Source organism: Plasmodium brasilianum, chromosome 11, assembly GCF_023973825.1.
Source record: "Plasmodium brasilianum strain Bolivian I chromosome 11, whole genome shotgun sequence".
Classification (NCBI taxonomy): domain Eukaryota; phylum Apicomplexa; class Aconoidasida; order Haemosporida; family Plasmodiidae; genus Plasmodium; species Plasmodium brasilianum.
This window is the reverse complement of record NC_090124.1, coordinates 2564863-2581977: the sequence shown is the minus strand read 5'-3', so window position 1 is coordinate 2581977 and position 17115 is coordinate 2564863. Positions and strand designations below refer to the sequence as shown.

Here is a 17115-nt window from a genome sequence, read left to right as displayed (position 1 = left end):
ACGAGAGGGTAATAAAATCATAGTCAAAATGCATATATTCATTCTTCTTAATATTATATCCTTATAATATATAAAAAAGGTATATTATTATATATTAATAATATTTTATTTAGAAAATAATTATCTTTAATTAATAATATAAACATAATCCAAATTTAATGGTTATTGAATAGAATCATTTGAATTTAGATATTATCACATTATATTACCATTAAAAAAACGAATGTTCTTTTATAGTACATTATCATAACGTATATAAGAAACTTTTCAATAAATATTCTTATGCTCTACAACATAAGATAAAGAGCATATACATATTTAATTAATATAAAGCATACATTACAAGCACAATATATATTAGCGTTTTCTTTTATATTTTTTAAATGAAATTCGAATACATTTTTTAATTTACCTATAATCTCATAAAACTATTGCGAGTATACTAAATATATATTAAAAACTAATAATTCTAAAACAATATTATCATACATAAACCTATAAAAACAACTATAAAGTGATGTAAATGTCATTATATTAATACCTAAATATATTCCATATTATATTTAATATTTTTTCAAAATGTCTATTTTATTTAAAGAAACATATTTTAAAATTAAAGAAAGACATAATAATATTATAAATAAAAAAATTTGATAAAATGCGAAAATAATTATATTATTTATATTAATAATAGTACTGTAATAATAGAATAAGCATCGAATATCCATAGCAGAATAATTTTTTAAAAGTACTTCTTTTAATAATTATATTAACTTCTGAATTATTCGTGAAAACAATTCGCTGAGTAAATATATTAATAAGAAAAAATAACTTTTCTTTTTTTTTTTTTAGAATTTAAAATAAGACAATTTTTGTTAAATTGTATAGAATATGTAAATGATACATTTATTTATAATATTAAATATTAATTTCATTATTTTTGTTTTCTTTTACTACTATATATTTTGTTCTTATAAATTATTATTGTGCTGATATATGAAAACGAATTATTAATGAATATATATTCAATGAATTTATTCATATACAAACAGAATTATTATTGTTTTTTTTTGTTTCATTATTAACCCGAATTTCGTTTTATTTCAATAAAAATAATGTAACTGTTCCACTTTATTTGTTAAATATTAGAAAACATAACTATATTACCTTATAATTTTCTTGATATTAATAAAATGTTTTAATGAGATTAATTTTATGAGATATTCTACACTAAATATAAGCACACGAATTAACAATTATTATGAATTCTTAAAAAATCTTTGCCAACAATTATTATATCACTTCCAATATAATATAATGCTGTATATATAATAATATTTTAATTATATGGCATAGAATAAGGAAAAAAATAATTAATTTCAACATATTATATATTTGTATCTATTTAAATTTAATTTATTAATATATTCTTTAAATATTTAAAAAATAATAGAAATATATAGCATATATATTAATATATATATATTTTCATATAAAATATATTTAAGTAAATTTGTCAAAAGTCTATTATTGTTACAAATAGTCCCAATAATAAAATAATAACTATAACTTTCCATTTAATATTAATTGCTTAGAATATATAAATTAGTAAACAACTATATGTAATCCATTCTAAAAAATCATATTATTTCATTATATATTTATAATTCCCCAATTCTACCAATAAAAAAAAAAGAAGTTTGTTGAAAAGTCTTAGGTAATAAATATATTATATAATATATTTATAATAAAAATTATTTCATATAATAAAAGTTATGACCTTTCTTTTGAGTAAAATATACGTAATGTAGCATAATACATTCACTTCGTTTTATTATATATAAAGATAAACATTTTTATTTTCAACATAATGTCAACGAAGTAACTTACTCATCAAGTCTACCTTTAATTATTTTAGAATTGAGCAAGGTAAAAAATAGAACATAGCTATTTTTCATTTAAAATATAAATTCTAATATAGAATAATTAAAATTATATTAATTTTAGTATTATATATTAATTATGATTCAATTCATACACAGTTAATATCAATCTTCTTCTAATACACAAATATATATATTAAGCAATGATATTTATCTATTCTGAAACAATAATTTATAGTACAAAATGAAAATCATTAAAACATTTAAATCTACAAAAAAGATAAAAACTTAATTTATTAATCTTCGTGCAAAAATGATACCTTATACACATGTGTATTTATAAAATTATATATATAATAAATAATACTACAAAGTATATAACAGTATAGATAATACATAGAATATATTCTATTAATAATTAATTTATGCGAAATTCAAATTACTTATTGTTTATTTTACTCCATCATCAACTTAATTTTTTGATATTTTTCATTATTTCTTAAGATCTTATAAATAGCTATTATAATCAAGACTGCCAACATAATGAATGTTACTGCAAATAATAATATATAAGCATTTCCTTTATTACCTAAACTTAGATTACTTTCAAGAAAAGATAAAATAACATTATCTATGCCACTACTATCGGAAAGCCCAAATGCCCTGGATATAGGTAATCCTATTCCCAATAGAAAAAAAACAAAAAATATGGCAATTCCAAATTTATAACTTCTAAATTTTATTTTTTTTAAAGATATATCACCAATTCTCTTCTTTTTTTCAAGAAAAGTATCATAATCTTTTTTTTTTACCCATTTCTTTTGAAAATGGAAATGTTTTCCGTCAAACATTCCATTATTATAATCTATAACTTCTGTGTAATATTGTGCTTTATTTAATAAACTTTTATGTGATTGATTATTTTTTCTGTTAGTTCCTCCTTCATTATTAGATGTGATTTTTTGTCCAACGACTTCATTATTGGAAAGCTTTCCTTTTAGCCATAGATTATTTGAATCCTTATCCTCTTTATATTTTGATAGTAATCTATAATTTCTTGTATATGCTTCCCTATCACAGATACACATTCCATCCAATGATTTGTTAAATATATACTAAAAACTCAAAGTAAATATATATGTTTAATAAGAATAAATAAACTAATTGTAAAATATTACTTTAATAAATGTAAAACAGTAAAAATATAAATAATAATAAATATACTTATTTGATGACATTATACCACATAATTGTTAAAATTACATACCCATGATAGAATGGAAAACATCCCAATTCTAATAAATATGTTTAGCTTAATTTTGTTTTCCATTATAAAGTTCTTTAATACTATAATATATTAATGAAAAAACTAACCATAATATATTGTATTTCCAATAACAAACAGTTCTATATTTATTAAAAAAAAATTTTTTTACTCTTTTATTATAAATATATAAAAAAAAGTACAAAAATATGATTGATTATACCACATATAAAAAGTAAAATAATATTAAAAATATATTATTTAAAAATAAAAATAAGTTTCATAAAAATAAATTAATTAGAACTAATTCAAAAATATTTTAATATATATTTAATTTAAGATAGTATACTAATTAGTAATACATTTTATTAATTATTTTTAAAGTAAACATAGAAATAATTATGTGAATTCTTATTATATGTAAATATTGAGTTTGTCTACGACAGAGAATATAGGGAACATATGAATAATATATTCCTATAAGTATTAACATAAAAATTACTAATTTTAGGAATGTTATCCCAATAATAATTCTGAATTAGTAAACATTGTATTTATGAAAAACGGGTTATATTTTATAAATCATTAATTATTATAATAATATAGTAACTTAAATAATAATTTATTGAAACATTAATTGTATTATGATGATTATAATACATGCATTACTTTCTCATTTAAAAAAAATATTTTATTTTGTATAATCCTTTTAAATTATGAATATATACGATACCAAGTAATCATTTAAGAAATATCGCCTATAAAAGCAAATATGTACATATTTTTTATATATGTACCATTATTGTTAAAAATTACAATTATTAATTTAGTTTAATTTATTCCGTTAATTATAAATGAAAAATCATTGTATTCAACTATATTATTTTTTAATTTTTTTTTTTAATATATATATATTTATATAATATACAAATGTAGTAAAAAAGTATAAGTAATAAAAGCCGTTGAAGTTAAAATATTTATAGAAATATTACAAGCAATTATATTAATTAAAGGATATTTCAAATCAAATAATTGTACAAATATGTATTATATGTATAGTGTATAATTTTCCCATAAAACATAAGAAAGTACAATATAATTTACTAAAATGCATGTTTTGTTAATTTTGCTTTTGTTATTTTTAGGATTTTCATATTATGTTTTAGATATTCCTTTATGAATTAGTAATTTTATGAATATATTTCAGAGTAGAAGCTTAATAAGTCAACATAAACATAATAACAAATAATATTTTATTAAATAAACTATTAACAACAATAAATTTTATACCCCATTATTTATTTTTTTATGTGTAATTCTAACAGTGATAATTATTAAAATACTATACTCATAAAAAATATTTGTAATAATCTGAAATATTAAGTTAAATTATTGTTCTCGTTAAGAAATATTATTTCTACAAGGTAACATTAAAAAAAAGTGAAAATATCACAAAAGTTAAAATCATTGCATTCATATAGTTTTAAATTATTTATGCATTTATCTTAATATATATGAAGGCTCCTTTTTATCTACCCTTAATTGTTACAATGATTTGAACATTTTATATTTTAAGTGGGAGATAATATTTCTATATAAATCATAATGCAACCTATTTTAAAAACCAATAATAACTAATATATATATTATAAAATTAATTACGAGAAATGAAAACACTATATATTATAATCCTTTAAACAATTAATTATAAATATACTTTTTCTGTTTTTGTAATATTTCTGATTTCTAAATATTATTTTAGCATTATCATTTAAAAATAATTCATATTTTTTTTAAATTATATATGATTTTTTTTATTTAACAATTAATATAGAAATTTGTTAATATCCTTATAAAATATATATTTTTGTCTTTATTAAAAATTTATACCACAACTGCATTATAATATTATAATTGAATATTCTTTTATATTTCTTATTGTGTATTCCTTTGTATATACGTTTTATAACATTTTTCTCAATTCTATATTTTAATTTCACTATTTATACTAAATATTAAATATTTAGTTGATAATGTATTCAAAACTATAAGTACATAGAGAAGTTCATTTTTTTCTTCAATATTATTATCTAAAATGTATTAAAAATATTTTTACATTTACACAGGATATTTTCTTTCTTTTTTTTTTTTTTTTTGGAACAGTAAATAATTACTTAATATTTTTAGTATAAAATTATTATATTTATTTATTTAAAACATATACCAAAAAATATAGATATTCTTTTTAATGGATCAAATTAAAACAACTGTTTTAAAAAAAAAAAAGTAATGTACTCATGATACTTTTCTAAAAAAATAATACTTTTTTATAATTTTATTTTATTTAAAAAACAATAATTGTTAATATAGATTAACTAGAAATTCTCAACTGAAGTTAAATATATTTGTATTCATCTTTAAATAATAATAACTATTTACATAATATACTGATAGCCAGAAAAAATAAGAAAATATATATAAAAAACACTATCACATTATTATATTAATGTATAAATATTATATACTTTCTTATTTCCCTTAATAATAATTTATTTTTGTTTTGTAGATATGAATGTATTTAAAATCTAACCATTATTAAAAAAAAAAAATATCTATGTATATTATTAATTAATATTTGATTACATTTATTTCATTATATTAAACTTTAGATATTGTAAAATATATAAAATATGTATTCTCTATATGTAAACTATTAATATAGTATATATTTATTTAATTTTTACAACATAGAAATGACTCTTTAATTCACAAGAATAACAAAATAATAAATCGTGATAACTGTCCATTTAATTCTGAATACATAGAATTATTGAGTTATTGAACTATTATATGTGTCCTAAATTTAATAATAATATTTTATTATTTATTCGTAATTTGTTTTTTTTATCATTCAAAAAAAAAATTAATAACGTTTGAAAAGTGTTTTACAATGGAATTGTTTCATAACGTATTTCTAATAAAACGTATTCTGCGTAATAAATATAATGTTTTATTTTATGAAATATATATATTTACATTAATACAACAGAATATATTTGCGTAAAGTCATTGAAAACAAAATAGGACATATAATAATTTAATTAAATCTTGTCAAACATTTTTTAAATAAAGTCTACAAATAATCATTTTAAACTAGAAAATGATAAAATAATATAAATAAATATTGTTCATAGTTAAAATAAAAATTAACACATGGTATCAATAAAATTATATAAATTTTCATAATGTATATTAATTATAACACACAAAAACATATTTATCCTAGGAATATATGAAAATATACATATATAAACATTAAGACAAAATAGTAAATAAATCTCAGACGATACCTTAAACTATAAATTGAAATATATTAAAACATTCAAAATTACAAACAAAAAATACGAATATACTCTTTTACTGTTGCGTATGAATTAAACCAGTTATATTAACATACAATTATAAAATTTAGTCATTTATAGTTATATACATTATGAATAACATTTAAAATATTAAGTGTGTTAGATCATATGGATGGTTTCATTACAGTAAAGAAAAACTGCTTATTATTCATTTTACCTTTTCCTGAATTTAATTTTTTCATATTTTTTAACTTTTTTATGATAATAAACAAGTCCTGATATAAGAATTATACTTAATATGAAAATAGGTACAAAATATATAAGAAATCCCAAGAATCCTGACGCACAATAGTTGCTCAACTTTTTCGTAGATGGGTTTACTATCAGTGTTTGTGTGAACCTTTTTAAAGGTGATTTCATTAACCAGATATGCAAAGTTAATAGAGCGGGAGAAGCCTTCCCCTCATTAATTATATTTGAAAGATTTCCAATTCCTTTAAGATATGAATATTCTCTAAGTTGAGCAATACCTACGGCAGGTGAAGTAAGAACTATTACTTTAAGCAAACCATGTGTAAGCCCACATCCACAAAAATTATCTAATATGAACGATATCACTAATACAAAAAACAGTAATATTGGTAAGGCTACTCGTAATCCGCATTTTTTAATCATTATTTTTTTGTAAATCTTATCACTAATTGTTTTGTTGTTTTTGAGAAAATCTACGTAATCAAGTTCTTTGAAGATTTTTTATTCTAAATGGGAATATTTTTTCGTTTCAAATATACAAGATTTATTTTTCATATCTTTATTATGTCTTCTTTTATTTCCTTGTGAACTCCAATTTAACTGTTTAGTTTTTCCCGAGGAATATTTTACATTATTAAATATATCATTAACATTGTTCTGTCTATTTGGTATCTCTTCTTTTAAATACAAAATACGTGTATACTTATCCTGCATATATTTTGCCAGTAAACGGTTATTTCTTGCGTATAACCTTCTATGTTGGTTGTAGCATTCAACCAAAGATTTACCTTGCCTACTCTAAAAAATAGAAAAAAATTATTATTTAATCAAATGAATAAATTCTCAGTAAAATAAAACACTAACAATAGTAAAACACCAAAAGATAAATAATACATATATACTTAGAAGTCATTATCATAACCATATAAATGTAAAAATGACATATCCATGTTAAAATTATAAAGGTAGAAATTTTAATATATAAGAATGACTTAAATTTTTGTTCCATAATATAAGTATTTAATACGCTAATAAACGCAGAAATGATATAATTAGCAACAATATAATATAATTTTAATGGTATAGAACTCTATTATTATTTATTAAATTTTTTTTTTTTTTTTGATAAAATTATTAAAAATATTGTATAATTACAATTTATATTACAGTGAAAAAGGGAATTATAACTTCAAAAATATAATCTAAAATTGTTATGTTAATATTATTTATAAAAAGGTAACATTACAAAATATACTATAAATATAATACATAAATAAATATTCAAAGTATATAAGTTATTTATTAAATACAGTAAATTAATTAAATAATAATGTTTTTAATTTACAAAATAAAATAAAAAATTATATATATGTTTTCATAATATATCCAAGTATGGAATATATAGAAAATATAGAATGTAGAGAACATACATAATACGTTATTCTGTATATTAAGTAAAGTATAACTCATTTAATTGATGTATCCTTATTAATTTGTATATCTTCTTATTTTATATATCAAGGAAAAACTGGTTATTCCCATAATATTATTAATAAATTTAACAATACAGTAATAAATGAAGAAAACAATATTTATTACAACATTTTTTTTTATTCTCTTCGCCGTATATTTCTTAATTATTTTATAAAAATTCACTTTATATTATGATTTGTAATGTATTTATAACATCAAATATATAGTATATGAACTACTGAAAAAGTACATATTTGGAAGATATATAAGAACTTATCATTTACTTCCTTAATATAAATATTGAAGGTTATAGTATTTAATTATATATTATTTATATTATTATATCTATAAGAAATGTTTATAAATTCATCGACTTTTTTTATATTACCTTTTTCTTTTTTAATGTTATATATATATTTATAAGAAATATAATAAAAAATTATTAAATATTTATAGAGAAATTTTGTCCAAGGTATATAACATAATAACATTATAGTTAATATAATTTAGTTATTTAATTAATTCGATAGCAAAGTCAATATAATTTTTTATTATCAATATATGTTTCACATATAATTAATTTTTTAAAAAAGTTCTTAGCTCAAAAAATTACATAACATAAAAATTAATCGTATAAATTTTTAAAACTCTAATATAAAAATAATGTTTCAAGAATTCTTAAATCGATAATTTTCTCTTAATAATTTATACCATAAAAAAGAATTATATACTTATGTATTCATAATTTCATACTTGCACAAAAAAAAATATCTACTTAAAAAAACTTTATATCAAATAAGTTATGAAACATATATTTCACATAAGAGTTTTTTTATAAATATGACTTGTTATATTTACTTTTAAATAGAAAATACATATAAACATGAGAACAGATATGGTTTTGATTTTAATATATGAAGAACAACGTAATATAATGAAAATAAAACTAATGTATAAAATACGTTTTTAAAAGTTCATTCAAGTGATCACTTAGAACAATAAAAAAAAAAAATTATATAATTTTTAAAAATATTAATTAATTCACTAGGTTAGAGAGATTATATTAACTCTAATTTTATAAATTAATTTAAACGATCTCATACTTATCACAATGTAAATACACATGATACATGTTGTACGTATAATTTTTTCTTATAATGCACATATTTATATTGTGAATAATGAGAAATATAAATTTCAATTATATATGTTGAGAAAAATATATATTTATATACAATTCAGAAGATTATTAAATTATCGCAAAAATAATTCATTATTATAATAAAGCTAATGTATGAACAAGCGAATGTTAAAACTATTTAATATATTTTTTTCTACTTTTATGTATCCATATATATTTATATAATATTCAGTGCTCATAAGAAAAAATTTATAATTATGAAACAATTGTTCTTGCTAAGAATATAATTCCATTTAGTATAAAGAAAAACTTCATTAGATTCATGAAGAATATTATTTATAAAAACAATATATGAAATGTAAATAGGTTATAAATAATTTTCTCAAACACCAACGATATATTTTAAAAATTTACAAGTACATAAATGGTCATTAAACTACAAAATAAAGTAACTAAGTTCATTGTAGTTGTACCCTATTGTTAGAGTAAAATATTATTTTCCGTAATTTATTTCTTAATAAACAATAAATTTTCTAATAAATTAAAAATAAAAAAGTAACAAAAATATTATAAACAAAAGTATTCCTACAAGGTAAATAATAAAAGATATTCATACAAGCTAAATATTGTATACTTTTTTTCTGAGTAGTACTGGTATATTTCCGACATTAATATATAGAACTAAATCCTCTATATAATTATTTTTGAAAAACAAAAATATATTTATCACTTCAAATGATTAACATATAATAACACTCATTCCTTGATTAATTTATTTTCTGTAGAATTTGAATTGTGTTTGACATTACACTAACCTTTTCATCAATAAGTCGACTCAATATAATCACTTTCATTTTCAGAATCATCTTATCCAATTTTAAATAATATATCTTTAATTATATATTATTTGTTTTTTCTCATTTTCTGATAATAATATATCGGTTGTTGAATTAAGGTTCCATCTTCACAGTTCTAGTTAACAAAATATTTATCTAGGATACGATTAATGAAAAAAATATATTTTTATTATTTATAATATTATAAATGTACATATAATGGAAATTTTCTTATAATACATTTAATTTCAGATATCAAAAATTATAAGTTAAATTCTCAGCTATGTTATCATTAGGCCATGCAATATAAATTAGAACATCCCTAAATAAAAAATATAATTCTGATTTTTTACTATAATAAAAGATTACATTTTTTCTTTCATATTAGTATTGTTTAATTTTACAATATTTTTAATTAAGAAAAATAATAACTGTTTATCTACAAGATAGCGATATAAATATATATGTATTTGCATTGTTCTTTTATACTTAAAAACGCATAAAGATATATAAATAGAATATAAATATAAAGTATAAAAATCATATATAATTTTAAATATATTTTTGTAAATATTTTCAACAAATTTATATAAAAAGCAATAAAAAAAAAATAATTTTTTGTAAATCCAATAATATTCCTAAACGTTCCAAAAAAAAAAAGAATATATATATATATATATATATTAATATTCGAACAGAACAATTCTAAATTTTTATAATCAATAATTTCCATAATAAAATTAAAATAAAATGACTTCTTTAGTTCATAGGGATTTTATTTCAGAATTAGTATAAATATAATATATGCTGTGAAAATTGGTGCATTAGCTTATACAATGTATATAGTTATTAATTTGTTGCTTATCATCCAAAAAATGATCTTTCGGCTATATATAGTTTATACCCTCTAAAAATTACGTTATAATTAAAAAATATAAATATTTTGTACTACATACAACAGTATTGATAGGAATGAAAGAAAAAAAAAATAAAATAACACAAATTTTTTATATGACACATGTTTTATTAAAATGTGACATGAACCTACGACATGAAAAAAATTTATACTGTAAAAATATAAAATTTATATTCTAGGATTCAATTAACGTACAAACGTTTTTATTTTAAAACGTATTATCCAATTTAACAGTTTTATATAATTGTACCATCTTATTTTAATTGACATATTATTGTTTTTATATAATATAAAATAATGCATTCTTTTTATTATTTCTAAAGTGAAATTTATGAAAATTTAAGAATTAACAAATAATGTAATATATATATACTAAAAAAAATTTTTTATATAAGATCCTGATATACGCATTAATATCAATTTCATGGGAACCGGGCACCGACAATTTTACTATATACTTATCTAAAATATAGATAATAAAATAAATACAATTTAATAATATATGTAAAAAATTTAATATATCCAAATATTTCAATAAAAAAAAACTTTTATTAAGGAATCAAAAAAAAAAAAACATTGCTTAAAACTTTTTAAATAAATATGCTATTATATAACATATAAAAATTACTATTTGTTTTATATACACATTAAAATATTGCTAATTTTTATTGAATCATGTGTAACTATAACTTTTGTAGAAATATTCTAATAAGAATATAAACAATTATATAATCTTGGAATATCTTTTAAATAAAAACGTTTGAATCTTCATATACTATGCCTGTTTTTCTATTTTACATAACACATTTCTTTGCATTCTACTTTTTCTTTCTTCCTTAGATTATAACAAAATTTAAGAAATTTATTTCATAGATATCGTACAACTTCTCCTGATTATTATTCAAATATATTTTGAATTTGTCTTTATTAATATATAGTATGTATTATTCTACCACTTGATAGCATTCGTCTATGTTATTATCACTATCTAAGGAATTTATGTATGCATCATTTTCTCTTATCCATTCTTTCAATTCTTCTCTGAAACAGTCTTCTCCCTCATAAGTATAATTTTTATTATTTTTTATATTCCCTAAAACATCTCCGTTAATATCAGTTAAATTTTCCTCAATTTCTGGTTTAATATCTAAGTTTTTTCCTGTTATACATTCATTTATAGAATTATCGAAATGTGATTCCATATTTTCTATGTACTCCTCATTTTTACATTCCTCTAATACCATCATAAATACTAGTATACACAGTTTTTCTAATAATTTTGTTTTAAAGTATTTACATAATACTTCATAATTTTCTTTGTTTTCCAATTCTTCTTTATTCATAAATAATATATCATCCTTTCTTCCTTCATTTTCATATGTATCTAACATATTATATATTTCCTCTGTCAATTTTTCAAACAATTCCTCTTCCAAATATTTTTCTACAATAGTACCCTTCCTTGACACCCAATGTCTCCATATATCTTTTTTTCTTTCTAAAAATGGATCTTTTTCATTTTCATTTGAAAGATATTTTCTTAATTTTTCACTATTTTTTATGTATGATCTTTCTTCTTTCCAATCATTTTTCAGATTGTTAAACCAATCCTTTTTTCTCAATTTTTCCAAACATATTTTATGTCTTTCCACCCATTTACTCCATAGACTTTTTTGTTTTTCAATTTCATTGGTACTTTTAATATTATCCATTACTACTTCATCATCTTTTAAGTTAGTGTAGGTTCTATTTTCTTTTTTTGTTAATACTTCTTGGCATATTGCTAAAAATTCTCCTTTGTTATATTCCCATTCTTTATTTCTGCATTCTTCCAGTATTTCCATATGTACTTCTATAATAGTTATGGATCTGTCCTTTTTTCCGTATGATACATTTTCATTTTTGTTCATATTATGTTCTTGTATTTTTATTTTTTTAATTATTTCTTCTTCTTCATTTATTGGGTGCTCCAAATGACTTTGTCTTAAAAATTTACTTCTTTTATAATAGGAAGGTACTAATATTCTCAGAAATTTAACTTCTCTTCTTTTTATCTTTTTTTTTTTTTTAAACAACCCTGTTAAAAAATACTACAATTTTAGCAAAATGTATTTATAAAACAAATTATTTTAGTAAGGAAATCTTTATAATATTTTTAATGTTTTACATTTATTTTACTTTAATAATAAAAGAAAATAATATAATAATTAGAAGGCTTATTAAAAGAGCGGTATATGCGTCATACGAGTACTTCATTGTCACCTGTAATTAAACCTTATATATATGTATTTTATATTGTAGTTATTTCAAAAATATAAAAATAACAAGCATTAGTGCTACCAGGCTTTTTAAGGATGTCAGATGTTACAGAAGGTAAGTTAGGAATTGATAGTGCAGCAGGTTTAAAAGTAGTTGCATGGACATCAGTTAGGGGTTTTTCTTGAGGTGAAATTACATTTCCTTTAACTGTTGTTTCAGAATCTCCTGGAATTTGTAACATACTTTCCGGTTCATATTGTGCGTTTTCTCCACTATTAGTTTCAGTATCTTTATGGGGACCTTCATGTAAGGATTCTTTTTCACGTTGTACTTGATCTGAATGAGAAGTACACGTTTCTTGTGGCATTTGATCATTTCTTTCAGATGGAACTCCAGCTTCCATAGATTGCCCATCTTCTCCAGCTGAACTCATAATTTGTTCTTTTGGAGCTCCTTTTGGTTTTACTACAGGAGCTTCCTCTTTTTCCTCAGATACAGGTTCAGCATTAACAGCTGCTTCCCTGTATGAGCAATTAGGAATTTCTTCAAATGTATCAGATTTAAGCAAGTCGCTCAATGTTTTTTTATCCTTTAATTTTGTAAATTCCTTATTAGAATTGTTTAAAATAAAGACTTGTTTTCCTTCAAATTCTTTCTTCATAGATATAATCCATTCATTATATTTCTCACATGAACGTTTACATTTATTATCATTAATGCAATTATTTGAAATTTCGTTTTTTTCTTTTAAGTGTTTTATTTTTTTTAATTCTTTTTCTTTTTTTTCAAAGAAATCCTCTGCCTTATATGTTAATTCTAAAAGATATTTATCGTTCTGCTCAAAAATAACAGGACAGATGCCATATTTAGTTTTCTCCTTGAAGAAATAATGCTTTACCCATGTTTTAAGTGCTGCTTCCCAATTTTCTTGTTTAAATATAGGTGGATTTTTATACTTTTTTTCAATTACATATTCAGCAAAACGTAAGCATTTTTCTCTAAATTCATTTTTACGTCTTATAGACTTTAATTTAGGAGTTTCCTTTTTAATATATTCTATAATTTCCTTAAATTGTGGATTACTAAAATATTCGAAAACCCCATAACCTTGTCCACTGAAATTCTAAAATTAAAAGAATAATTAGGAATTATTTTTTCATCAAATTTTATATTATTTAAAATATGACGGTTTTTTTTATTAATAAACAGTTTATATCTAAATTTAGGTATATTAAGGAAGAATATATTTTACCCATTTCATAATGACAATTCGTTGCTATTTTAGTTCGTTGTAAATAATAAAGAAGAAGAAAAAATATGAAATTATATCTTTTTATTTATCAATATAGTAATTTTAAAATCATTATTATTTAAGAGCAAAAAGAAATTAATAAAATACAGAAGTATTTATATTATAACTAGAAATTAATTGAATACATTATTATTTCCTTTATAATCTTCTTATCTCATTTTACATTAAAAGAATTTATCACAATAGTAGATGCATCCTATTCCTTTTTGATATCAAAACAAAGATGAGTATATATTTTTTTATAAAATTAATATTTCCTCTTATAAAAAAAATCTCATTAGCTAAATATAAAAAATTACATATAAGTAACAATAATAAGCAATACAAGAATTATTGTATAAAATTATCAATAAAATATGTATTATATCCTTTATTTTTTAGTTATAAATTTTATATGTATAATTATTTTTTACCTGTATTAATGTAAATGACACTTTTTAAACTTTTACGTGAAAAATAACATATAATCTCTAAGAAAAATAGTCATAAGTACTTATAGTATGTTTCTTTTTATTCTTCTTTGTTATTTATTTTTGATGTATTCCATTATAATGTTATAACTTTATAAATAGTTTTTTATATTTAATTCCTTTTATCCCTTGGTGAGAATTAATAATATATAAATTACACTAAATTTTTGCTATAGTTAATGCAAATACATGGGATTAATATGTACGAACTTGTCTAATCATTCTATATATGTGAATTACATAAAGTTCATTACTCATGGTAAACATTATGAAATTTAATATTTTTAAATTAGTATAATTTATTATATATAAGTGTTCTACTGGATATATATGTTGCCACATTTGTATACGAATGATTCCATTAGGACTAAATTTCAATTAGTAAAATGGACATTAACGTATATTTATTAATAAAAATACGTTTAACAACTTATTCAAAATATGAAAAATTATTAGATTATACTTATAAAGAAAATAATCATACAATATGGTTAAAAAAAAAAAGATTTTGTTAGAACATTACAATAAAAAATAAAATTATTATAATTTCATGTAAATGCAATATTATATGAAATTAAACAAAAATGTTGAACTTTCGTAATAATTTTTCTCTAATTATTAATATAAATGTTCAAATAAATAGATTAAAATTTGTTATTTATTTTTTCAATTTTTAATGCATTTGATAACTGTATGAATATATCTCTTTAACACTGTCAGTAAATATTATTTACTATAAAAAATAAAAATATTCATATATTATTTTACTATATTTTTAAGATATGTATTTACAAAAGAAATTACAGAAAAATTTAAATGTATTATATACATTATATATTATTCCATTACAATGTAAATTTATATCTAATTTTAATACTTCAATTGAATTAAGTAAATAAAAGATTAAAAATATTGAAGAAATTATATAAAAAATATATATTAATTAATAATTAATTTTTTAATAATACTTTCAAGTATACAATTAAATTTATTATAGTTAAGTTTATTCATTCTATATAAGATTTATTGAAATAAAGCATTTTTAACTTTTCAATTTATCTATATACAATTTTTTGTTACTTCACAAACACAATCTTTTTATTTTAATCTCTTACTATATATGCAATTTTTTTTTTTGAAATATGTTCTTTAATAACCGTATACATTGGAATATATATAAATATAATGTTATTGTATTTTAGGATATTATATATTTAGGTTGTAATTGAATACATTATTTACATACTTAATAAAACTTAAAATTGTATTTGAACATGTACAAACATAAAACAATATAAGTTTTTCCCAAAATAAATTTAGATTATGAAAACAAATAAGTGAAATTTGCTTTCAAAAATTTATATAACGAGATGTTTTTTTTTTTCTTAATGTATTTTTTATGATTTTGCTTTTATAAATGATCAAAATTATTTTATCCTATCGAAATTTATGCTTCTTATTTTATTAAAAGTAATGAAAAATTAATAAAAATTCAAACATATTACTGAATATTTTATTTTTTCGTAGCATCATGAATATATTATTTATTTAAAAAATAATATTTAACATTAAAATAGATTTGTTTGTCATTTAAACATTTCACATTAAACACATCAACAGTATTACATTATATATTAAGCAGCACAATTTCTAGCTACAAATATACTAAAAAACAATCCTATATAATATTTTTCGATTACTTCATATAACACAATATAATTTTCTCATATTTAATTTGTATAAATGAAAAATTTAAGTTACTGTCATATATATTATTTTAAAAAAAAGTACAATTAAGTATTAAAATTTTATAGTTCATATTATTTCCTTCTGCAATATGTCATTATAAATATATTACAATAGTTCAAGCAGTATTAAAGCATAATATAGTAGAAAATTATAACATAAAAATTTATTTTACCTTAAATATTTTTTAATTTTACGTTT

At 19.1% G+C, this 17115-nt stretch overlaps 4 protein-coding genes across 4 annotated transcripts; all 4 read right to left on the bottom strand.

The window, feature by feature from the left end:
• Positions 1 to 2338: 2338 nt before the first annotated feature.
• On the bottom strand, positions 2339 to 3213 carry MKS88_003986 (uncharacterized protein; the record flags this gene model as incomplete). The annotated part of the gene is made up of 2 exons (XM_067217125.1): positions 2339 to 2998; positions 3127 to 3213. 2 exons carry the CDS (start codon positions 3211 to 3213, stop codon positions 2339 to 2341), a joined length of 747 nt encoding a protein of 248 aa, XP_067072791.1.
• Positions 3214 to 6722: 3509 nt separating this feature from the next.
• Positions 6723 to 7184, bottom strand: MKS88_003985 (uncharacterized protein; the record flags this gene model as incomplete). Its single annotated transcript, XM_067217124.1, has 1 exon — positions 6723 to 7184. One exon carries the CDS (start codon positions 7182 to 7184, stop codon positions 6723 to 6725), a length of 462 nt encoding a protein of 153 aa, XP_067072790.1.
• A 78-nt stretch (positions 7185 to 7262) lies between these two features.
• On the bottom strand, positions 7263 to 7770 carry MKS88_003984 (uncharacterized protein; the record flags this gene model as incomplete). The annotated part of the gene is made up of 2 exons (XM_067217122.1): positions 7263 to 7559; positions 7684 to 7770. The coding sequence occupies 2 exons, from the start codon at positions 7768 to 7770 to the stop codon at positions 7263 to 7265; spliced, it is 384 nt and encodes a 127-aa protein (XP_067072789.1).
• Positions 7771 to 12071: 4301 nt separating this feature from the next.
• MKS88_003983 (uncharacterized protein) lies at positions 12072 to 14647 on the bottom strand (the record flags this gene model as incomplete). The annotated part of the gene is made up of 3 exons (XM_067217121.1): positions 12072 to 13204; positions 13468 to 14509; positions 14639 to 14647. 3 exons carry the CDS (start codon positions 14645 to 14647, stop codon positions 12072 to 12074), a joined length of 2184 nt encoding a protein of 727 aa, XP_067072788.1.
• Between the last annotated feature and the right edge of the window lie 2468 nt (positions 14648 to 17115).